Raw genomic sequence first — 26250 nt, forward strand, 5'->3', positions numbered from 1 at the left:
TCTCCTACCTCCAAGTCCTCTTTCTCTCCCTCCCCCTAAGGACTCTTGAGTGCATAGAGATTTTGGAAAAAGGACCCTCCATGTAGGGATGGGCCATGCACATACACACACTCCTACTGCTATATCTATACTGACTGCTAGAAACTTCCACGTTAATAAAGGCCTAGTGGGCTTTAAGCTTAATGCTGAGGTCAATTTTCAAAAGTCTTTTACCCAGGTGAATACTGATGTACCAGGATAAATTGCCCACACTGTACTTAAGCTAAAGTCCATGAATTGTAAAGAGGAGGTGTTCTCAGGACATATTTTGGGTGGGGGAGAAAAGTAGCATGTGCAGATTACATTTTCAAAATCCTTGCATGTTATGTCCTATAGAAAAAGTACCCGTAGAAAAAGCAGGCGCAAATATCTGCAGGCACTGTTTCCCCTGGGGCAGTTTTCAAAGTGAAAGTATGCCCATGCCTTGCCTTTGAGAACTGATGAAGGCAATTTTAAAAACTGCCCCCTTTATGATCATAATCACCCAGTCCTTTGCTGTTTGACCTGTGCAGACCTTGCTTCCGCTTTGAACTGCAAACATTTTTATTCACCAGCTTTCCCGACTAGCTTTTCTCCACAGTTTCTTCTCCGGCATCAACCCTGATGACATGAATGAATGAATGCCAGTAAACGTGTCTTTTTCTTCTTTAATGAAATGCTGATATGATTTCAAAATGTTTCCAAATATCTAGGAATTCAGCCAGATGACTAAAGACCCACTTGTGAAACAGAGTTGCTGCGCCTGCCAGGAGAACTCACTTGTTTTTCACCTGTTGCCTCACAATCTTAACAGGCACTGGGGGAAAGTGAGGCTATAGTCGGTGACCATTCAGACACAGTAATCAGCAAACAAATGCTGTGTGCAAAAGTGACTATTTTACTTATTTTTGACATTGGGAATACAGTTTTAATTTATCACACAGATAAAATATAATCAATCAATCTGCAAGCTTTTAAATTAAACATTCTTATATATTTACTTAGGAAAAAATTCCCTGCACAAATGTTGTTGCACCACAAAGTGGATTCCGGAAGACTAAAACAGGTTCCTAACTGGAGCTTCAACAAATTTCACAGTATCTCATTGAAAATGTTAGGGGAAACAGTTTTATATAGCATCTTGAAAGCCCGTCAAAGTCATCTTGCTTTTTTTGCTTCTGCTATTAGCGTGCATTAATGCTTTAATACTGGAATATCTAGAAAGCAAATGGATCCATGATACATCCAACAGGAGAATGAAGCATAACTCAGCAGCATAGGGACTCGGTGTTTATATAAATCATTGCATTGCTTTCTACATTGTTTCTAATCGTAACGCTGGCAATGATAAAGCATTAAGGCATAATTTTAAAGATTAAGCTATACTGCTATGTGCATAATACTTCTGAATGGTGACTTAGGAGCACGCATACAAACAGCTCCGGAATTTCAACGTCATCTGAAGATAACTGCTAATTGTACTTATGCTGATGAAGAGCTTTACTCATTCATTCGTAACACTTTCACTCCGTGTGCATTAATATAGGTAAGAAGAATTTTGGCCCGTCTCTCAATCACATCAATAAGTTTTTCAATTCCCTGTCGGCCACCCTGACTGTCCCAATAAACTCTGTCGAGAAACAAAGACTGGAGGAGCTTCTCCCGTAAGCGCTGGCTTTTCAGCACGGACACGGCAGATTCAGGGAACCTGGAACAAAAGCAAAGAGACAGGTCAATTGTCCACTATTTACTGCACACGAGAGCTGAAGTAATAATAAAGATAATATGAACTGCACACATTTGCATTGCCAGGTTGCAAGATCTCCTTCGAAAAGGTCTGACAACTGAAAAGGTTCAGAACAAGGGAGGTCATGAGATGTGCTCAGAGTCTCACAGGAAGCAGCACCTTTGAAGCTCTGTACCTTTCTGTTAGATTCACGCCTTTGTCCACACATATTAATGCTGGGCAGAATGCTCCACTCTTCTTTGAAGGCGTGTTCCACAGTTTGAACAGACATTTGAGACAGCTAGAAACAAACTGAACTTTATAGAGCACTAGGAAGTGGAACGCATACCACATATTATAACTGTCCGACAAGTGAATACAGTAAAATTAGCTTAGAAAGCTAAACATCTTAGCAAACAGTTTTCTTCCTACTGAGAATCAGTTTTGGAAAGGTGTGGATAAATATAAATGAATAAATAAAATAGTCGACAAACAAGTAAAAGCTATCGGTGGGGAGGGGGGACAGGGGTGGAAGTTATTATGACCTTTACCCATGATTGCTTAGTGATCACCTTCGCTTAGTGATTTTACACGAGATGAACAATGTCAGCGTTCACATTCATTACACGTTTATAGTCCATGATGTCTCACACTGGGCCTTGTCTAATGGCTCAGCTTTTTAGCACTGTGAGCTACAAAGCAGCAGAGTTTGTGTTTTCTGACATTCAAGCATGTCGTTCAGGCAGGCTCGGTGATATGCTGGAAGGGAATCCTGAAGGAGCTGCTCGATAAAATGATTTCATGAAAAGTGTCACAATGAGCGAAGGAGAGCTAGCAGGAACCCTTTGGTAAGGAAGTGGTAGCCTGTCAGGGCAAAAATAGTTATATGGCAGGCCTTGAACCAGGATCTACCCAGTTCAAGGCTGATGCCCTTCTAATGGAGCCACAGAGTAACTCAAACTAAGCAAGGATCAGACCGATGTTAGCCTAGAACACCCCCGCACAAATGTCCATCCACACACACACACACACACCCCACACACCCCCACATACACACCCACACACACACCCACACATCCCCACACACACCCCCCATACACACACACACACACCCCTGTACTCACACCCTCATATCCCCCTTCCCCTGCCCCACTCACACACACTAGGATCTGGATTTGTCCTTCATGGGATAAAAAAGACCAGTGTTTAGGCAACTGAATGGCTGAGGGCTGCATAGTGGAGCTGGACTCTGAATTGGAATGTGGATGAAGCAATCTGGCATGATCAGACCTGGGCTAAACATTCACAGTGAGTAAAGGACTGCTAGTTCAGTATTAATGGTAAATAGACCTGTGTCTTGTAAACAAAAACCCTTGCATTCAAGTATAGATCAGAACTGTGTGTTTCCAGAGGGCCCTAACCTGACAGACTCACACCGGCCAGACTCGCTGTAGAGGAAGCAGCCAAAGAGGAAAAGCAAAACTTGCCTGAGGTGGGGTTTTGATTACATCTTGAGGCTAAGTGGCCTAGCTCTGTCTTTGTCAGAGAGATTTTGCTTTGAGTTTGTCAGCATTCCAAAAGAGAATTAGATATTTCTGTGATTATTTTCTTGGGGGAAAAGAAGATGAGTTCATCAGGTTCTGGGAACAGACAGCAGTTTGGCTACAACCCTCTGCACTAGTAGGAGCCACACCCAACAATGGCCACCGAGAAGCAAATCCAAGAGTTGCTGCAACATAATCAGCTCCTGCAGACACAGCAGCAAGAGATATGAAGCACAGACAGTCAAAAGCCTGGCCCAGAGGTAGCTGTAGTTTGAGGCTGTGGTTTGGAGGAATTTTAGAGGACTCAGCCCACTGATGCCAGAAAGCTCAGATGGAAGTAGGGAATGTGACAGAGAGTTCCTACACCAGCGTGAACTACACTTCAGATCATATCCAGAATACTTCCAGATAGGAACTATGAGGATGTACTGAATAGTAATCTTAGGAGATGCCTTGAACCAGGTCTTGATGTAGGAGAGAAGCAAATGTTCTCAGACCCACAACAGATACCCTCTGCAAAATGGGCCTTTTACACCTGAAACAAGCCAGAGGGTCTGTTCTTTCATATGCAACCAAATTTTATCAGCTACAGTGGGACATAAGTGAGCCCCATGACATCAGTTCCACCTAGGATTGCATGAAGAAATAAAAGATGAGCTGGCCTGGATACAGCTGCCCACATTCCTGGAGGAACTGGTTAATGGTGCTGGTGGTAATTATTTGTGTGGGTTGTCTTCATAGATGATGAGATAGTCCCCTGATGAAGCCGGAGACGGAGAAACAAAGGCCATTTTTAGGGAAGATACCAGGGTGATTTTATGGTGCAATTGTGTGCTTCGATTTAAAAAGAAGACATGTAGTGGTGGAAGCCAGTAAAGAAAGAAATTAAGCTAAGAAAAGAAATTGGGCAAGGAAAAGTGTGAGCGTGTTGATAACAGCACATACGCATAATGGCTATTGAATAATAAGTAACATCTAACATTCAAGTACAGATTGTTGGTATTGAAATGCCATTGCAGTATAGATGAATATATGTTAGTAAAAATGATGCAAGGTTTGTAAGTGGTATAGATACCACAGTGATTTCTAGTTATACAGAGCATAAAAAAAAATCATTTAAGGGTTGTAAGTGGTAGAGATACCACAGGGAATTTTGGACACATATTTGATATCTGCGCCGCACATGTGTTTTTAATGAGTGAATTATATGAATGTAGTGTTTTGTGACACATGACACATTTTTATGTGATTGTGATATAAAATTTATAATAAAGTATTGTTACCTCTCTTATGTACATGTGATAATACCAGTATCCCAACAGACTTCTGACTAGGAAAGTGACAAGGAGAGTTTACAAAAATTTACAGATGGTCATATCCTTCTATGTCAGTGATGGAGAGCTCCAGACCTCGAGTGCAACAAACAGGCCAGGTTTTCAAGATATCTACAATAAATATGCATTTGGAAGATTTGCATAGACTGCTTCCATTACATGCAAATCTATCTCATGCATATTCGTTGTGGATATCCTGAAAAGCTGGACTGTTTATGGCACTCGAGGACTGGAATTCGCCATCATTGTTCCACGCCATTATCCATCCAATATCCATGAGTGAAAATCTCTCTGAGCCAATGCGAGTAGATGCATAGATCTTTACATCTGGGCTAGGGAAAGGGAATGGGATGGCCACGACCCTGGTGCCTGTAGCATAGAGGTCTTGGACATTTCATGGCAGGGTATCTTCAATGGGGAATGGTATCTCAAACTGCCAGACCATCTGGGAAAGAGGGATCCTGGATCCCAGGCAATACAAGAGCAGGGCCACCCCAGAGGAATGTGGACAAAGGAGATGGTGGTAGAAAGAATTGTTGCCCTGGTACAAACCGAGGTGGCTAGTGCTAAAACACTGGATTGCTTCCAGGAACAGGAATATATGGAAAAATTCAATCATACAGTTACTTCCCAACAGGAGTTTGTAGAAAAACTCCATTATACCTCCCAAATGGATGAGCTCATGAGCGCTATAATTTCAAAATTGGACATGGCAATGATGACTGCATTATCCCAGCTGAGTGAGGCTGTCATGCAACTCAAAAGAGACTTGGAGCACCAGAAGGAGAGAGAGTAAGCCCTTTAGGAGATGTCCCAGAGATTATAAGAGGAAGCAATCACAAACCTCAAGTGTAGCTCAAATGAGGACAGTCTGCTGGGGAGGGTAGCTAGATTTATTTATTTATTTATTTAAAACTTTTTTTAATACCGACGATCATGGACATATCACATCGGTTTACAAATAACAGGGGGATAAATGTATTGAAACTGAGAGGAAAAATAAAGTTACATGTAACAGGGGTATAAAAAACTTGGAAGAGTAGAAGAAAATGGTCAGGTGGCCTAGGCGAGAGGAGTTACCATATTTTTCGCTCCATAAGACGTACTTTTTTTCCCCCAAAAGTGGGGGGAAAATGTCTGTGCTTCTTATGGAGCGAATATAAAAAAACCCCAAAAATCTAACACCCCCCCACCCTCCTGACCCCCCCCCCCGAGACCTGCCAAATTAATTTACTACAACCCCCTACCCTCCTGACCCCCCCCCCCCAAGACCTGCCAAAAGTCTCTGGTGGTCCAGCGGGGGTCCAGGAGCGATCCGGGAGCGATCTCCTGGACTTGGGCCGTCGGCTGCCAGTAATCAAAATGGCACCGATGGCCCTTTGCCCTTACTATGTCACTGGGGTCAACCAATGGCAGCGGTAGCTCCTGTGACATAGTAAGGGCAAAGGGCCGTTGGCTGCCAGTAATCAAAATGGCGCCGAATGCCCTTTGCCCTTACTATGTCACAGGGGCTACCGCTGCCATTGGTCGACCCCAGTGACATAGTAAGGGCAAAGGGCCATCGGCGCCATTTTGATTACTGGCAGCCGACGGCCCAAGTCCAGGAGATCGCTCCCGGACAGCTCCTGGACCCCCGCTGGACCACCAGGGACTTTTGGCAGGTCTTGGGGGGGTCAGGAGGGTGGGGGGTGTATTTAATTAATTTGGCAGGTCTTGGGGGGGTCAGGAGGGTGGGGGGTTGTTAATTAATTTAAAGGGTTGGGGGGTTTCCCACAGAAATAGAAAGACAAAAGTTTTCTGATCTGGGGAATGGACCGAAATGGCCCTCCCAGACCCAAAAACAAAATGGGGAGGAAAAAAAATGTTATGCACTCCCCTAATTTGCTCCATAAGATGCACAGAAGCCAGGGGACAGAGCCAGTTTAGCACAATTTTTTTTTTTGTAATTTTCACCCTCTGAATCCTAGGTGAGTCTTATGGTCAGGTGTGTCTTATGGAGCGAAAAATATGGTAAATAGATAGAACAATAACTATAATATCATTGTATAGTTCTGGAGGAGGGTGGTAGAGAGGGAAGGAGCTATGGTGGTGGGAGGTAATTCAAGTGTAGGCTTGTTCGAACAGCCACGTCTTAAGCTTTTTTTGAAGGTGATAGTGCAGTGCTCTAGGCGGAGATCTGGTGGCATAGCATTCCATAAAGTTGGACCTGCTACGGTTAGTGCCTGTTTTTTGGTAGATATGAGTTGGGTGATATTGTTGGCGGGAATGGCTAAGGATCCTCGTAAGCGGTTCTGGAGGGTCTATTGGAAGTGCGGTATTGGAAGGATTTATTTAGCCAGGTAGTGTTTTGATTGTTTAAGGATTTGTGAATAATTGTAAGGCTCTTATAAAGGATTCTCGAAGTGATCGGGAGCCAATGGAGGTCTTTGAGGATTGGAGTGATGTGTTCTGATCTGCGTGAGTTAGGATTCTTGCCACCGCATTTTGCAGCATTTGAAGGGGTCTGATTGAAGTTGCTGGAAGGCCTAAGAGGAGGGAATTACAGTAATCGATCTTAGTGAAAAGGGTAGCCTGGAGGACTGTTCGGAAGTCATTGTGGTGTAGTAAAGGTCTTAGTTTTTTGCAATTTGCAATTTGTAAAAAGTCTTTGGTTGTGCTGTTAATATGTTTTTGGAGACTGAGGTGGTTATCAAGTGTAAAGCCTAAATCTCTAACATGTTGGGAGAAAGTGAAGGGATGCACTGAGGGTGGTTGGTTAAGGCGACTGGGGAGATAAAAAGCAGCTCTGTTTTCGATGTATTTAAGGCCAGCTTGAGATTGGTGAGGAGGGAGTTGATTGAAGAAAGGCAGTTATTCCAGGTTTTAAGCACATTAGGTACAGAGTCTGTGACAGGGATAAGAATCTGTACATCATCAGCATAGATGTAATGTATGAGTCCAAGGTTGGCAAGCAGTTGGCATAAGGCAGCAGGTAAATGTTAAAAAGGGTGGGGGAGAGTGAAGATCCCTGTGGTACGCCATGTGTTAGATTAATGGGGTTCGATTCGTGATTACCTATTTTGACTTTATACTGGCAATTGTTTAGGAAAGATGCAAACCAGCTTAGGGCTGTTCCTGATATGCCTATATCCGTAAGGCGTTCCCTAAGAATATTTTGGCTGACAGTGTCAAAGGCTGAGGAGATGTCTATTAGGGCGAGAATAAATGATTGACCTTTGTCCATACCCTTAAGGATTGTGTCAGATAAGGATAGTAAAAGTGTTTCTGTATTGAAGAATTTCCTGAAGCCAAATTGGGATGGGTAGAGGAGGTTATTATTTTCAAGATGATCAATGAGCTGTAAGTTGACGACTCTCTCCAAAAGTTTAGCCAGGAAAGGGAGGTTGGATATTGGTCTAAAGTTAGCTGGGTCTGAAATATCTAGGTTTGGTTTTTTTAAGATTGGTTTGAGGATAGCTTGTTTCAGAGCCGAAGGGACTTGTCCTAGGGTGAGTGAGTAGTTGATAATTTCTAATAGGGGTTTGGCAATTGTATCAGGAATGGTGAGGAGGGCTTTAGTAGGAATAAAGTCCTCAGGGTGAGTAGAGGGTTTCATTTTCTTTAGTAGGCTAGCTATCTCTGAAATAGAGGTGGTGTCAAAAGAGTCTAGGGGGATGCAGGTATTTTCATGTCTAGTATGTGGGGGTGGAGGGGAGGGGGGAATTTTGCTATGAGGTTACTTATTTTGGTGTGGAAAAAGGTTGCTAGTTCATTGCATTTGTTTTTTGCCTCATTATCGGAGAATGGAGTGGGGGTTGATTTTTACGTAGTGGGATTCCTCTTCCTCAGTGGGAGATGAGGAAAATTTCCTGGCAACTGGCTGCCTTATGTCAGGTATATGACGCCACACTGGCAAACTTGGATAAAGAAATAGCAGTGACTGCAACCTTCATCTCTGAAACATCAGTTTCTGGAAAAGATAGAGAAGCAGGAACAGCAGGTGGCTTCTGTCAGAGACCACTGCTAGGGAGTTCCAGCCTTGACAAGCTGGAGAAAAAGAAGCCAAGTATGGCTTCCTTTGGGGATCTCATAGGTATGGGAGCTTACGAAATCCAGTGAAGGGGATTTGGATTTTCTGGACCTGGAGGAGGCAGTTCTGAGCCTCACAGAGCACAATTTCCCCCATGTTAGACCAAAATTGGGCGGTGCTTTTAGTTCAGTGGGACCGTTACCCACAAGACCAGGCTCAAAGGACCCAAACCTAATCTTCTCTGAAGACAATTTCTCCAGTTTCTGATTACAATTGGCCAGTGCCTCCAGATCAGCAGGCACACTAAGGTTATTGAGAACAATGGTTCTCAAGGGGCTAAATTCTTTCCTTAATGCATACACCTAACCAACGCCCACTCACCTAACATTCCCCCTACTCCTATCCTGCGCCCCTTCTCCCTCTCTCCCACTCCAACCCCACCCCCCTCCCCACCCCATCATACTCTTCAAGTCCCCATCCTTTCCATTGACTCTTCCTCCCCTTCCCCACCCCCCTTCCTCCCCTCTGCCTTTCCACCTCCTTTCCTCTGTACATATTCCCCCTTTCCCTCATTCTTTCCATTAAGTGTAAATAAGGAGATTACAAAGGACGATATAATCTCATACTCATGTATATTTACCCTATAAATGTAGATATCCCCCCTATATTCAGATTTTTCTGCTCCTCCAAGTTAGCTAACCTCCCTTACCTAACCTCCTTACCCATATATTACTTATAAAAACGAAGCTATTATATGTAATCACTATTGGTTTAACTGTTCCTCATATAATCATGCGTTAATTGTAAAGCCTGTTGCTAAATTTTGTGTTCTCTGTAAACCGATGAGATGTTCCCAACGTTCGTCGGTATATAAAAGCCATTAAATAAAATAAATAAATTTTGTTTTCAATAGCAGTTTTTAACTGTTATGCCTGATATAGTTGCTTTTCTTTTTTATAGGTAAATCCTGGGCTGAATTATATCCAGAAAATGTCAAGTCCTGCTCTTGGGGAGAGAGGGAGCGTAAAGAGAAAACACTCAGAGATGGTCTAAGGGGTACCTAGAAGTTACTCCTGGAGAGATATAGTAGGTGATATCAGGGCAAAAATGGCATTTGGTGGGCCTTGAACAGGGATCTGCTCAGTTAAAGGCTGGTCCTATAATAATGCGACTGCAGGGTGACTTTAATTGAGGTAGACTCAGACCATTCTAAGCCCAAGACACAGTCCTGCCCCCCAAGGATCTTAACTGGTCCTAAGTGGGTTTAAAAGGGGTTACTGGGAAAGGCCCAGCATTCAGGCAACTTAAAGGCCAAGAGTACGTGGTGGAACAGGACTTTGACCTGGAATGCTGATGAAGCAACCTGGCATGATTAGGCCTGGACTACACATTCACAGTGCCTAATGGACTATTGGACCAAGTTCAATACGAATTGTAAATAAAACTGGGTTCTGTAAATAAAAACCTGTGCTTTCAAGTGTAAAGGAGAACAGTGTTGGGTCCAGAAGGCCCTAACCTGACGCAGCTCCTCACAAAATGAGGTTTTTAAGATTCGAGAAGTATGAGGTTTAAAGCTGTATGTAGCTTTGGATCACCCTCAGCTGGAAGAAATGTTGCAGAGTGCTTCAGGAGTGTAAGAGGGCTTCTCATTTAGGCCTCATCCAGCTGATATACCAAGTATGATCAATCAGTGAGTTAAGGAGAAAGTACAGAATATGGGATAAAATAATCAATGAAAAAAGTTACATTTGGGACAGCTGGAATGATTAGCAGGTTAGATACTATGACCAATCTATTTATCCTTTCAAATTATTCCATAAAAGTACTATAATTCTTACCCATGTAATGCTGCGAAGATCAATGATATTTTGGGCAGTATCTGATTTGAAGATAATTTTTCACATCGTTGCTAGGAATTTCTGGGTTTGTTGTCAGACATAAAGCCCGCTTTAGTTATTTCCATCAGCATGAACATTATTTGTGGCAGAGTGCTGGGTGACAGGTATGTTAGTCAGAGATTTTACTGGGGAATTTACTCCCTTTAGAAACAAGAGATAAGGAACCTGAAAATAACAAATTAAACCCCAGGGAAATAGACTGAATGAATTTGTTGCATTAATTGACAAAAGCATTAGAAGGGGAGGGGAGTCCTTGTTGGAGGTTAGGCAGAACTCCAAGCCACCCTTGTAATTAGCTGAGCATTAAAATTGTGTGCTAATGGCATGCTAATGCATCGGGAATTTTTAAAAAATGTGCACAAACCTGAATAAAGTATGTACAAAAAGAAAATGCTTAGCGTGCATACAAACATAATTCATGCACATAAACCATGTTTTCTGACCATATGACAAAAAGCATTTTTTGTGTGCATTAATAATATTCTATGTGCAGAAAACATGCATTCTGTGCACAAAGCATGTTTTCTGTGCACAAAATCCCATTTACAGGTCCTGGTCCTGGAACTCCAGCCCTGGGCTTCAAGTGAAGTTTCCAGCGCTAAGAAAACATGAGTTAAGCCAGCACACCTCTCTGCGTTGGGGGGATGATAATAGCTATTGCCTTCATTAGCATGGGATTTGCATTAGAGGGCACTATCCTGTACACATATTGTTGTATGCAAAGCTCTTTGCTGCATTGGCAATAAAGTATGCACAGATAAAACTTTGTGGGTTCAACTGTGCGCTCTGCTAAGCGCACCTTATTACATCAGCCCCTATATTAGGTAGTTGTAATTAATTGGAAAAAAGATGACTTCTGGGAGTTGCAATTCTTAGACGGTTTGAGCTGATAATTGGTCACCTGAAACAAACTAACGGGCCGATACAGTAAAAACGCGGGAAAGCGGGCGAGCACCTTCTCTCCCAGCGTGCTCACAGGCCACTCTCCTGTGCGTGCGATACAGTATTTTAATTTATTTTAATTAGGGACGGCGGTAAAAAGAAGTGCTAGGGACACTAGCGCGTCCCTAGCGCCTCCTTTTTGACAGGAGCAGCGGCTGTCAGCAGGTTTGACAGCTGATGCTCAATTTTGCTGGCGTCGGTTCTCGAACCCGCTGACAGCCACGGGTTCGGAAACCGGACGCCGGCAAAATTGAGCATCCTGTTTTGAACTCGCGAGCCGTGGGCCTATTTCAATTTTTTAATCTATTTTGTTAACTTTTTTTTAACTTTCGGGACCTCCGACTTAATATCGCCATGATATTAAGTCGGAGGGTGCACAGAAAAGCAGTTTTTACTGCTTTTCTATGCACTTTCTCGGTGCCCAGAGAAATTAGCGCTGACCTTTGGGTAGGCGCTAATTTCTGAAAATAAAATGTGCAGCTTGGCTGTACATTTTACTTTCTGTATCGCGAAGGAATACCTAATAGGGCCATCAACATGCATTTGCATGTTGCGGGCGCTATTAGGTTTGGGGGGGTTGGATGCGCATTTTGGACGCCTATTACCCCTTACTAAATAAGGGGTAAATCTAGTGCGTCCAAAACGCGCGTCCAATTGTGGGTAAACAGTGCGCTCCACCGGAGCGCACTGTTTACCCGCAATTGGACCGATACAGTACAGTGCGCTCCACCGGAGCGCACTGTACTGTATCGGTCCGTAAGTAAAAAGCCAAGCTGCTTATAGGGAGCTACACCCAGAGACTAGCAGAGCTATGAGAAAGAAAGATCCACAGAAAGGAATGGAAATACTGGCTGAGCTGCCAGAGGCAGGCAGATATTCTGAACTGGGAAGCAAACTACCTACTTTGAAAAGAGAGAAAGGGGTGAGAGCTCTACTTACTTTGATCTAAACTGAAATAAATAAATAAGCATACAGGCCTGCGAATGACATGTTGCAAAGTACATTTGGTTCTCTTGCTTTGCTGTTCATGTTGCCAGCCTACTCAGAGCTGGACCCAAGGGAAGCTTCTTATTATAAATGTAATCCCCTTGGTTTTGAGTTCCCTAATAGAGGGGTCACAGCAGAAGACCCTGGGGCCACTGTTTCCCAGGTTACTCTTTTCTCTTGCTCACACCAGCAATCCCAGTAAGCCACATCCCAGTAAGCCACCAAGGGGGCTGGGGTTCAACTGGTAGGGAGAAGGACAAGCCTCTGAGGCCCTAAGCTCCTGGGGTAGGTACCTTGAATGATCTCTCAGAACCAAACAGTCTCTCTCCCACTTGTACTCACATGGGCAGTTTTCTCAGTTTAGCAAGCTGGTTCTTGAAGTGTACAGGAGCAGGCAGAGTCTTGGAATGGTTTACTGTAACTTAAAAATAAAGTCCCAACAAGAATGGCAAAATCATCATAAAAAAGAAGAAACAGGATGGCAACTGCAAGCACTACAGTCTCTATCCAGTAGAGATGTGAATCGTGTCCTCGATCGTCTTAATGATCGATTTCGGCTGGGAGGGGGAGGGAATCGTATCATTGCCGTTTGGGTGTTTAGAATATCGTGAAAATCGTTAAAATCGTGAACTGGCACACTAAAACCCCCTAAAACCCACCCCCGACCCTTTAAATTAAATCCCCCACCCCCAAATGCCTTAAATTACCCTGGGATCCAGCGGCGGTCCATAGCTAAATCGGGGGAAGGGGGAGGGCAGGAAAACCGGCACACTAAATCCCCCTAAAACCCACCCCCGACCCTTTAAATTAAATCCCCCCCCCAAATGCCTTAAAGTACCCTGGGGTCCAGCGGCGGTCCGAAACGGGCCGAAAACCGGCACACTAAATCCCCCTAAAACCCACCCCCGACCCTTTAAATTAAATCCCCCCCCTCCCGAACCCCCCCAAATGCCTTAAAGTACCCTGGGGTCCAGCGGCGGTCTGAAACGGGCTCCTGCTGTTGAAGCGTGTTGTCTTCAGCCGGCGCCATTTTGCAAAATGGCCGCCGCAAAATGGCGGCGGCCATAGACCAACAAGATTCGACCGCAGGAGGTCGCTTCCGGACCCCCGCTGGACTTTTGGCAAGTCTTGTGGGGGTCAGGAGGCCCCCCCAAGCTGGCCAAAAGTCTCTGGGGGTCCAGCGGGCATCCGGGAGCGATCTCCTGCCGTGAATCGTTTTCCGTATGGATAATGGCGCCGGCCATACGCGTATGGCCAGCGCCATTATCCAGGAGGTCGTTCAGCGGAGGTCCGGAACCCTCGCTGAACGTCCTCCTGCAGTCGATCTCCTGCCGGCGCCATTTTCCGTATGGAAAATGGCGCCGGCCATATGCGTATGGCCGGCGCCATTATCCGTACGGAAAACGATTCGCGGCAGGAGATCGCTCCCGGACGCCCGCTGGACCCCCAGAGACTTTTGGCCAGCTTGGGGGGCCTCCTGACCCCCACAAGACTTGCCAAAAGTCCAGCGGGGGTCCGGAAGCGACCTCCTGCGGTTGAATCGTGTTGGTCTATGGCCACCGCCATTTTGCGGCGGCCATTTTGCAAAATGGCGCCGGCTGAAGACAACATGCTTCAACAGCAGGAGCCCGTTTCGGACCGCCGCTGGACCCCAGGGTACTTTAAGGCATTTGGGGGGGTTCGGGAGGGAGGGGGATTTAATTTAAAGGGTCGGGGGTGGGTTTTAGGGGGATTTAGTGTGCCGGTTTTCGGCCCGTTTCGGACCGCCGCTGGACCCCAGGGTACTTTAAGGCATTTGGGGGGGGATTTAATTTAAAGGGTCGGGGGTGGGTTTTAGGGGGATTTAGTGTGCCGGTTTTCCTGCCCTCCCCCTTCCCCCGATTTAGCTATGGACCGCCGCTGGATCCCAGGGTAATTTAAGGCATTTGGGGTGGGGGATTTAATTTAAAGGGTCGGGGGTGGGTTTTAGGGGGTTTTAGTGTGCCGGTTTTCCTGCCCTCCCCCTTCCCCCGATTTACGATTTTTTGACGATAAATCGGGGGAATTGGTATTGTATCGTGGCCCTAACGATTTTTGACGATTTAAAATATATCGGACGATATTTTAAATCTTCAAAAAACGATTCACATCCCTACTATCCAGGTCAGCCTCTGAATCAGTGTCCCAATGTCCAAGTCTCTCCCCCAGTGAAAGAAACTTCTCTCCCAAAGTAAGGCAGGGAGCTGGTGGTGGAAAAACAAACTCCCTCCTTCAAAACAAGATGTCAAAGAAACTTCTGCAAAAACTAAGGTCTTCTCTGTATAAGTCACTACAGTCCCCACTTTTGCTGGTCACAGGGCAAAATAGCACCCTGGGAAACTGCAGACCCCACCCTGACTGGCAGCAGGGCTAACAGCACCCAACTGTGTCCTCTCAGGCGGGGGGGGGGGGGGGGGGGTGTCCCTTCTGAACTGGGAGCATGTCGAAAAAACCAAACCAGCTCTCAAAAGACAAAATCCTCCAAACTCTCCTGGTGTGTCCCACTGGTGCAGACCGGGGAACCTACTGGGATCCACAGCAAACAGCAGCTTCCACTTCCAGCAAAAAACTACCTCCAACCAGACCTTCCTCATGCTCAACCCAGCTTTTAGAGGGGAGCTCAGCCAATCCCAAAACAAGGGGGAATGGCCACCAACTCTGGAGGAGTCTAAAAATGCAAAAAACTGTCCCAGAGCTGGAAAGAAGGCAAAAATGTCTAGTATGGAGCAAAGCCTTTCTTACATAAATACGAAGTCTGTTTTTTCTGATTGTGTAAAGTAATCCTTACCCTGAGATGTTGGCTGGGGCAATCAGTGACCTGTTTACACATCAAAAGGGCAAGTTATGTACCATCACACCCAAATTATGCAGCAAATATATGCCAGTTTAAAAGCATATTTGCACATGGAAGTCCACTTTAGCAGACTTACACCTGCTATTTGGTGCACATAAACTTTGTAGGAAGGTTTATGTGCATGTTTGAATTTTCAAATCTTTGCATGTAAGTCCACATGTAAGTCCACACCCCTCCCCAATTCCACCCCTGATAATGCCCCCACAAACCTACATGAATTATCCACAGAAGTACACAAGCGGATCAGGTGGGTCATTTTTAATGCTTATATATATGTGAGTATCACTTACATTATTAGGGATCTAGAGGGATACATGCACTGTTCTGTACACCTGATACAAACCAAGGGTTAGTTATAGACTACACGCTTAGGTCTTCTTGCCATAGTCTATCTTCACTGACCTGTTGTCCTCTCTGGTGCTTTGGTGTGCCACTCTTGCCATTTGAAAGTGGCACAAAAGGGAAATGATAGTTCATGATGTTTTACTTACAGAAGTCTCTTTGAAAACTACCCTCCCTATGTGAAAAAGTTTATTCTCTTTATAACAGAAAGACAGTTCACCTTCAATTCAAACTAGCAATAAAATACTTGTTAAGATCGTGGGTAAGGTTGAGGGCTTATTTCAGTGCTACATGCTAGGAAGCAGGAGACAGAGTTTCCAGTTTGCTCCATTTATTTTTAAATAGACTGAGCAAATCTTAGTTTTTATTCCACTGCATACATAGACTGTAGTTCTGCTTTTCTTAGGGCAAACTTCGCAGTATGTCTAGACTCGAAATCCAAGCCTGCTCCTTTTACTGAGACCACAGCTGAAAGCACTATAGAGGCTGATCTCATAGATTCTGAACCGTGGGTAGTTTTAGGATTCAAACTCAAGATATGTGTAATGGTTACAGGTGGAAGACTTCAACCAATGACTCCTGAAGGAAACCACATTGCCTGCTGCCTTGGGTCTCTTGAATTAGACTTCCAGAGAGTTCTAGTTTGTTGCTTAAGTCAGGACAGGAAGTTGGGGATGGGACAGGTCAAAGTTGGAGTGGAACAACTTGTTGGTTATGAATAATAGACTTCTTGTTTCTCAATTTCTGGTATTCCCAGTATTTGCCCCAGCCAACATCTATTTTGTACCATGCTTTGGATACAAAAGAAATAATTGTTATTATTTATTATTATTATTGATGTGGATCTTGGAATAATCTTGATAAAATCTGAAATGTTACAGAGTAGAGACACCCAATCTTAGAATATTGAGGTATGCAAATGTTAGGCATCTAGAGGTCCATATTCAAAAGATAGCCAGTTAGGGAAGTTAGCCAAATAAACATATTCAACCAACTTAGCTGGGAAAATTAGTAGCAGGACTGTGCTGCTGACTATAGTTGTAAAACTGTAAGTTAGCCAGCTAAATTCTAACTTAACCAGTTAATTTACCCCTAGATTCATCAAAATGCTATGCTTCTATTTGGCAGCTTACAAGGAGAGAGAGAAAGAGATCTTTATAAGGCCTTTACAGTAGTCAACTATTTATATCACTATAGGAAGGCCAGCTAATAACTCAGGGTGAGGTGTTGATGGTGGTTTAGGGGCCAGTTTTACATGTAGAGTGAGACGTACGAACAGCACAGTACACCTTGGTGAAGATTTGATGTTATTTGGAGTGAGGCAAGTCTCACAAAGTTGAGCTTTCTACTATGCTCTCTCGCCCAAGGTGTACTGTGCTGTTCGTACATCTCACTCTGCATATAATACTGGCCTTAAACCCTAAACCATCACCAACATCTCACCTCAAGCTATTAGCTGGCCCTCCCTTTATAGTATTCAACTATAAATAGTTGAATACTATGAAGGTCTCTCCAGAGGTGTGTTCTCTCTCTTTTTCTCTCTCAAAATATACAATTTACAGTGTAGTTATTTCTGGCATTAAAACCATGCAATAGCACCTCACCAATTCCGCCCCTTCAAAAATTTTGCATTCATGCCGTGTGGTAACACGATTATCATGTGCTTTAACGCCATAATGCATTTTGATGAATGACCCTGTTAGCTAGATAAGTCTAAATATCACTACTTATCCAGCTAAGCAGGCTCGATAGGTAGCTCCTCCCAGTTACACCACCATCCTGCCCACCACTTAGCCAGATAAGTAGTTATCTGGCTAAGTGACGGCCACTGAACATTGCCAGAGATCCAGACATCACCATTTAGCCTGATAAGTTGAAACTTAGCCAGCTAAGGGGGTCATTTTCTATGCGGATTGCACGCGATAGCTAAATCGGGGCGGGTTCTGGGCAGCGTCCGCACCGGAAGGAGAGGAGTTAGGGCGGCACCGGGGCAGACGCCACGAAGACACCGCTGACGGCGAAAAGGTAAGGACCCTTTTCGCCGCCAGTTTCGTGCCCAATAGCACCACCTTTTATGATGGCGCTATTTGGTGCAAAAGCCGGCAACAATTGCACCGCAGAGGTGCGATTGCTGCCAGCTTTCACAGGCCTGCCCCCGCTTCGCCACCCCACCCCCCCGTTACCGCCGGATTTTCTGCAACCTTAGAATATCCAGACCTAAGTGCTGCTGAATATTGGGCCCCTAATATTAATTATATTAATTGTGTTATTTATACTTTGGCAATAAGAATAAGGTTTAAAAATGCATTGTTGCATCGCACAACAAAGTTTCAGGTATGAATTATTCACTGAACCTGAACACAATTAATGCAAATCAAAATCTTTACTACTACAAATTGGGATTTTAGAAAGGGCCTTGTTAGGATGCAAGTGTATCACTGGTACTTACTCTTTTATTCCTCCCAATAATTTGAAATCCAGATTATCTTCACTTCTGTCAAAGAAGCCCTTATTATCTATGAATACTAAGTGCCTGGGGTCATGCTTCCTCTGGATAATGTGCATCAAATTAATTTGGTCTTGATCATCACATTTCAGTTTTAATCCTTGCTGCACACAGGAATCTTCCTTGCGAGGCTTGAACCCACAACAATGTCTGTCAAGTCTACTGTAAACCTGAAATAGGAGCAGAAGCATGAGAACATGTATGAAACATGAGAAAACATCCATCATGCTGCTATAACGAATGAATAGCATAGATATCTTTTCACCATTAGCGGGGACAAACCAGACACTGCATTCTATAGAACATCTTCACAAACACCTACAACAAGCAAAATAATCAAGCCTTTAGTGAATCAGGCCTTTTGTGATTAGTAGAAAAGTTCAGAGTACAAAGAGTGCAAAATACAATGGAGATGTAGCGCTCTAAAGATATTTCATAGAAGGGAAAAGAAAAATGAAAGGTCGAAAATAATTGCACTACAATCCCCATTTAATGTAATCTCAAAAAGGTTTGAAATACATTCCATTCCAATAGAGTATCATCCACATTTATTTAGCTGCATTTGATGTTCAAATGGATTGCATGCCAAGCTCATTTGCTAGAAATTTAATTGAAAAATAGTCATTGGATGAGTACAGTCAAAAGAATGGAAGGAAGGGAAGCATAAACAGACCTCTAATATGGACCATTTATTTTGGAACCTATTTACCGATGAGCATTATACTTAATGCTTGCATTAGCTAACATCCATGTACTATAGGCATCAACACATGCTATGGCAATGCATGGTAGCCTTACCGTTGGTTCCAGGACAGTAATGGTAATAAAAATGCAAAGGACCTTCAAAATCCTAATGGACTTATTTGGTATTCATACTGGAATTACATCTCAGGAAGCATGGGTAGCTTTCGAGGCTTAGGTGGACTGCTGGGATCCCTCCCCCCTTCCCCACAAAATAAATCCCAAAGAACCTTCAGGCCAAAAACCAATATGTATTGTTCCATTTCCCGCCTTCTTCTTATGAAACTGTAGCCTAATCCAGAGATAAGAACATAAGAAATTGCCATGCTGGGTCAGACCAAGGGTCCATCAAGCCCAGCATTCTGTTTCCAACAGAGGCCAAAACCAGGCCACAAGAACCTGGCAATTACCCAAACACTAAGAAGATCCCATGCTACTGATGTAATTAATTGCAGTGGCTATTCCCTAAGTAAAATTGATTAATAGCCATTAATGGACTTCTCCTCCAAGAACTTATCCAAACCTTTTTTGAACCCAGCTACACTAACTGCACTAACCACATCCTCTGGCAACAAATTCCAGAGCTTTATTGTGCATTGAGTGAAAAAGAATTTTCTCCGATTAGTCTTAAATGTGCTACTTGCTAACTTCATGGAATGCCCCCTAGTCCTTCTATTATTCGAAAGTGAAAATAACTGAGTCACATCTACTCGTTCAAGACCTCTCATGATCTTAAAGACCTCTATCATATCCCCCCTCAGCCATCTCTTCTCCAAGCTGAACAGCCCTAACCTCTTCAGCCTTTCCTCATAAGGAAGCTGTTCCATCCCCTTTATCATTTTGGTTGCCCTTCTCTGTACCTTCTCCATCGCAACTATATCTTTTTTGAGATGCGGCGACCAGAATTGTACACAGTATTCAAGGTGTGGACTCACCATGGAGCGATATAGAGGCATTATGACATTTTCCGTTCTATTAACCATTCCCTTCCTAATAATTCCTAACATTCTATTTGCTTTTTTGACTGCTGCAGCACACTGAGCTGCCGATTTCAAAGTATTATCTACAATGATGCCTAGATCTTTTTCCTGGGTGGTAGCTCCTAATATGGAACCTAACATCGTGTAACTACAGCAACGGTTATTTTTCCCTATATGCAACACCTTGCACTTGTCCACATTAAATTTCTTCTGCCATTTGGATGCCCAATCTTCAAGTCTTGCAAGGTCCTCCTGCAATGTATCACAGTCTGCTTGTGATTTAACTACTCTGAATAATTTTGTATCATCTGCAAACTTGACAACCTCACTCGTCGTATTCCTTTCCAGATCATTTATATATATATTGAAAAGCACCGGTCCAAGTACAGATCCCTGAGGCACTCCACTGTTTACCCTTTTCCACTGAGAAAATTGACCATTTAATCCTACTCTCTGTTTCCTGTCTTTTAACCAGCTTGTAATCCACGAAAGGACATCGCCTCCTATCCCATGACTTTTTAGTTTTCATAGAAGCCTCTCATGAGGGACTTTGTCAAACGCCTTCTGAAAATCCAAATACACTACATCTACCGGTTCACCTTTATATAAATGATACACTCCTATTAAATTTCAAATGTAAATTTTTTTGTAAACAATATACTCCTATTATATTTCAAATATAGAATGCCCTATAACTGAAATGGGGTCAATATACCCCGTTAAATGTCTTGCAGCCGGAAAGGGACCAATATATCTCAACAACTGTTCCTGCTGTTTCGCCTATTAGGCTTCTTCAGGGGCTTCTTCACATCAAAGATCCCAGTTGTCAAGGATTGAATGCACCCTTCCATACTCTAATCAGGTGTCCTATATTAAAGATATTATTCGTAAACATTGGGACATACTTTCCGATTATGAAATATTTAAGCATCCCCCTATTTTTGCAATGCAGAGAAAGAAATTGTTGCATGATCAATTAGTGTGGGCTGTCCTTCCAACTGATACAGGAGAGAAACAATATACATTTGGTCAGTTTGCATACGGCTCCTGTACTGTATGCACTCATGTGTTGTGCATATCTTCTTTTGGAGGTGGGAATAGTCCCCGCATGGACAACTTGAGGGGTCATTTTACGGATAATAGAAGGTCTAGGGGGGCACTCCATGAAGTTAGCATGTAGCACATTTAAAACTAATCGGAGAAAATTCTTTTTCACTCAATGCACAATTAAACTCTGGAATTTGCTGCCAGGGAATGTGGGTAGTACAGATAGGACCAGATTTTAAAAGGGTTACGCGCATAAGTTATGCGCGTAACACTTGTGCGCGCCAAGCCTATTTTGCATAGGCTCGGCGGCGCGCGCAAGTACCGGGGCTTTGCAAAGGGGGCGTTGTCGGGGGCGTGTCGGGTGGGCGGCACAAATTTTGGGGTGGGGCTGGAGGCGTGTCGGGGGCGTGATGCCGGCCGGGGGCATGGTCGAGGCCTCTGGACCAGCCCCCGGGTCAGGTGATGGCGCGCCAGCAGCCTGCTGGCGCGTGCAGATTTACGCCTGCCTCTGGCAAGCATAAATCTGCTGACAAAGGTAGGGGGAGTTAGATAGGGCCGGGGGGGGTGGGTTAGGTAGGGGAAGGGAGGGGAAGGTGAGGGGAGGTGGAAGAAAAGTTCCCTCCTAGGCCCCTCCGATTTCGGAGCGGCCTCGGAACAGGCAGCGCGCACTGGGCTCGGCGCGCGCAGGTTGCACAAATGTGCACCCCCTTGCGTGCGCCGACCCCGGATTTTATAACATACATGCGGCTACGTGCATATCTTATAAAATCCAGCGTACTTTTGTTCGCGCCTGGTGTGCGAACAAAAGTACGCGCGCGCGTAAGTTTATAAAATCTACCCCTTAGTGTAGCTGGGTTTGGAGAAGTCCATTACCTGCTATTACCGTAATCAAGTTAACTTAGAAAATAGTCACTGCTATTACTAGCATCAGTAGCATGGGATAGACTTAGTTTTTGGGTAATTGCCAGGTTCTTATGGCCTGGATTGGCCACTAGAGGTGTGAATCGTGTGATCGATCGTCTTAACGATCGATTTTGGCTGGGGGGGAGGGAAATCGGATCGTCGTGTTTTGTTTTGTTTTCAAATTGTTAAAAATCGTAAATCGGGGGAGGGCGGGAAAACCGGCACACCAAAAAAACCCTAACACCCACCCCAAACCTTTAAAACAAACCCCCACCCTCCCGAACCCCCCCAAAATGTTTTAAATGACCTGGGGTCCAGTGGGAGGGTGACCCGTATGACATAGTGAGGGCAAAGATAGCGCCGGCGCCATTTTGAAGATTGGCAAGACGGCCCGCGTGCAGGAGGTCACTCCCGGACCCCCGCTGGACTTTTGGCAAGTCTTGTGGGGGTCAGGAGGCCCCCCCAAGCTGGCCAAAAGTCCCTGGGGGTCCAGCGGGGGTCCGGGAGCGATCTCCTGGACGCCTGACGTCGGGAGCTAGGAATCAAAATGGCGCCGGCGCTACCTTTGCCCTGTCACATGATAAGGGCAAAGGGCCACCGGCGCCATTTCTCTTCACAGCAGCCGTGGCCAGAGAGCGGGACATCGCGCCGGGATTGCGCCGGGACCCCAGGCCATTTAAAACATTTGGGGGGGGTTCGGGAGGGTGGTGGTTTATTTTAAAGGTTCGGGGTGGGTGTTAGGGTTTTTTTGGTGTGGCCAGAGAGCGGGACATCGCGCCGGGACCCTCCCACTGGACCCCAGGTCATTTAAAACATTTTGGGGAGGTTCGGGAGGGTGGGGGTTTGTTTTAAAGGTTCGGGGTGGGTTTTAGGGTTTTTTTGGTGTGCCGGTTTTCCCGCCCCCTATTTAACGATATAATACAAATGCCCCTGACGATAAATCGTGGGCATTTGTATTGTATCGTGCACTCTAACGATTTTGGACGATTTTAAAATGATCTGACGATAATTTTAATCGTTCAAAAATGATTCACATCCCTATTGGCCACTGTTGGAGATAGGATGCTGGGCTTGATGGACCCTTGGTCTGACCCAGTTTGGCATGTTCTTATGTTCTTAAGTTGTTTATGCCATCACTTGCCCATGCAAATTAGTGTATATTGGACAAACTAAATGAAGCATTAAAACTCGTATCAGCAAACATCTAAGCTATATTCAAATAGGACACATACAAGCACCAATCATTACACATTAGGTTTATAAACATACCACCAAGGATTTGAAGTTTTTTGTAGTTTGCCGTATGACATCGCATCGAGGTGGTGACATCACGCCAACTTATTCAGAGGGAACAACAGTTGATTTTTAGCTGGAATACCATTGAACCTCATGGATTGAACCAAGAGATTAAATAGAGTAATTTGCTGTGAGAGAGTTCTTATCTCAAATTACAACTAAGATAGTGTCACTTATGATACCACCTCATTATGGGCAATTAATTATTTAGAGGAAAGGAGAGAGGTAGTTCCCAGATATACTGTAAGCGCATGCACAGCGTCTTGATACAATATACACCGGCAGACTTTAGCCATTAATCAACAGACATTGGATATGAGGTTAGTATATGGTACTTTGATATTGATAGTTTATGCAGACTTTTATATATGTTTTCAATAGCATTATATAAGTAGTTTATTTTTTGATTTATAGATCATGGTATTGGAGTGGGTTATATCGTTATGGATCAAAATAATTTATGAGGTATCGCAGAATTTTGCGGGTAAGACGGGTTTCAATTTCATTTTACAGTTTTGTCTCGAGTGGTATACTTTGAGTTATTAACGATGGCTCAAATGAAATATTTTGTAGATTGTAAAAGAATCATACCAATATGACAGAGGAAGTGAAACGAGCATGGAGATTCATGCAATTTTCTCCACACATTTGAGCACTGAGGATTTATTCTAACAAATGATTCTTCAATCAAATGCACGGTAGTGATTTTCGCTCTAGAAACCCATGAGATATATATATTTACACTTAATAGAAGAAGAAAATAAAGTGAAGTTTATCTCCCTGAAGACGCCTAATAGGCGAAATCGCAGGGCCTGTTGATGGAGTGTTTTGTCCTTTTCCAGCTACAAGACATTTAATGGGGTGTATTAACCGCTTTTTGGTTATAAGGCATTCAATATTTGAAATTTAATAGGAGTATATTGTTTACACAAAAATTTACATTTGAAATTTAATAGGATTGTATCATTTATATAAGAGTCACATTGTGTGATTTTTTATGTATGGGTAAGTATGTTTAGTAGGGATGTGAATCGTTTTTCAACGATTAAAATTATCGTCCGATAATGTTAATATCGTCTTAAATCGTTATAGAACACGATACAATAGAAATTCTAACGATTTATCGTTAAAAATCGTTAAATCGTGTTAGTGCGCACTAAATCGAGTTAGTGCGCACTAACTCCCCGTTAGTGCGCACTAACTCGATTTAGTGCGCACTAACTGAAAATGATACAAATAAACACTTTCCAGGTCACTGAAGGTCAGTTAGGAATGAATATGTGTTCCTATTGGCTGGCTGCCCTCTTATCTATTGATGTTACCAAGGTTACCACTGAGGTGATGGTTGGGGGGATGGGAAATGGAACTGGAAACTAACGAACACCAACAGAAAATGAAACAAAGTGTTCACACTTCCCAGGTCAGTAAAGGTCACTTAGGAATGAATATGTATGTATGTATTCCTATTGGCTGGCTGTGCTCTTATCTATTGATGTTACCAAGGCTAACACTGAGGTAATGGTTGGGGGGATGTGAAATGGAAACAGTTGGAAGCTTGACAAAAAAAGTAATGTAATGATCAGCACTCACGTGACTAGAACTTGTTTGTTTATTATTTTTGTTAGCAGGCACCTGAAATGCTAGTGCATGTTGAATTTGCCAATCACTGTGCATTTTACAAAGGTGGTCCTGGCTGGAACTGTACACAGTTCAAATATATGTAATTGATTGTTGGTAAGTGTATTTTTTAAGTAGCCACACTGGCACAAGTATGTTTACTTTTCCTCCTACTTAACTCACTAGCTCAGCTTTGTAAGAAGGGCTTCTCTGCTTGTGTGTTGTTTTTGTTTGGTGTGAGGAGAGCAGAAACATCAGATCTACAGTCATCTCTTACAGTGCCCTATCCCTATTAATACCAGGAGTGTTGTGATCTTCCTGCACACAGTGCCCTAACCCTGATACCAGTCTGAGACAGCTCCCTCCCTGCATTACTAGTGAGAGGCTGGCTTCACAGACTGGGGGGAGCTGCCTGACCCTCACTCCTGACTTCCCCCATGTCCCAGCCAGTGAATGGTGTGTGGGTGAGGGGGGGGGGAGGAGGATGGTGAAGTCTGAGACAGCTCCTTCCCTGCATTACTAGTGAGAGGCTGGCTTCACAGACAGGGGGGAGCTGCCTGACCCTCACTCCTGACTTCCCCCATGTCCCAGCTAGTGAATGGTGTGTGGGTGAGGGGGGGGGGGAGGATGGTGAAGTCTGAGACAGCTCCCTCCCTGCATTACTAGTGAGAGGCTGGCTTCACAGACAGGGGGGAGCTGCCTGACCCTCACTCCTGACTTCCCCCATGTCCCAGCTAGTGAATGGTGTGTGGGTGAGGGGGGGGGAGGAGGATGGTGAAGTCTGAGACAGCTCCCTCCCTGCATTACTAGTGAGAGGCTGGCTTCACAGACAGGGGGGAGCTGCCTGACCCTCACTCCTGACTTCTCCCATGTCCCAGCTAGTGAATGGTGTGTGGGTGAGGGGGGGGGGAGGAGGATGGTGAAGTCTGAGACAGCTCCCTCCCTGCATTACTAGTGAGAGGCTGGCTTCACAGACAGGGGGGAGCTGCCTGACCCTCACTCCTGTCTTCCCCCATGTCCCAGCTAGTGAATGGTGTGTGGGTGAGGGGGGGGGGAGGATGGTGAAGTCTGAGACAGCTCCCTCCCTGCATTACTAGTGAGAGGCTGGCTTCACAGACAGGGGGGAGCTGCCTGACCCTCACTCAAGCAGAGAAGCCCTTCTTACAAAGCTGAGCTAGTGAGTTAAGTAGGAGGAAAAGTAAACATACTTGTGCCAGTGTGGCTACTTAAAAAATACACTTACCAACAATCAATTACATATATTTGAACTGTGTACAGTTCCAGCCAGGACCACCTTTCTAAAATGCACAGTGATTGGCAAATTCAACATGCACTAGCATTTCAGGTGCCTGCTAACAAAAATAATAAACAAAGAAGTTCTAGTCACGTGAGTGCTGATCATCACATGTCAAGCTTCCAACTGTTTCCATTTCACATCCCCCCAACCATTACCTCAGTGGTAACCTTGGTAACATCAATAGATAAGAG

General features: G+C 44.3%; 1 protein-coding gene across 2 annotated transcripts in view; it reads right to left on the reverse strand.

Annotated features, from left to right (window-relative positions):
- Positions 1 to 895: 895 nt before the first annotated feature.
- The window catches only part of GASK1B (golgi associated kinase 1B), a 90684-nt gene continuing 65329 nt past the window's right edge, over positions 896 to 26250 (reverse strand). For both annotated transcript variants that reach the window (XM_029615976.1, XM_029616059.1), the window contains exons 4-5: positions 18122 to 18348; positions 896 to 1726 (exon numbers count right to left, since the gene is read on the reverse strand). In XM_029615976.1, coding sequence (XP_029471836.1) covers positions 1519 to 1726; positions 18122 to 18348 — 435 coding nt within the window. In that variant the 3' untranslated portion in view covers positions 896 to 1518. The remainder of the gene's footprint in view (positions 1727 to 18121; positions 18349 to 26250) is intronic.

This window comes from Rhinatrema bivittatum, chromosome 1, assembly GCF_901001135.1.
Source record: "Rhinatrema bivittatum chromosome 1, aRhiBiv1.1, whole genome shotgun sequence".
NCBI classification, from domain to species: domain Eukaryota; kingdom Metazoa; phylum Chordata; class Amphibia; order Gymnophiona; family Rhinatrematidae; genus Rhinatrema; species Rhinatrema bivittatum.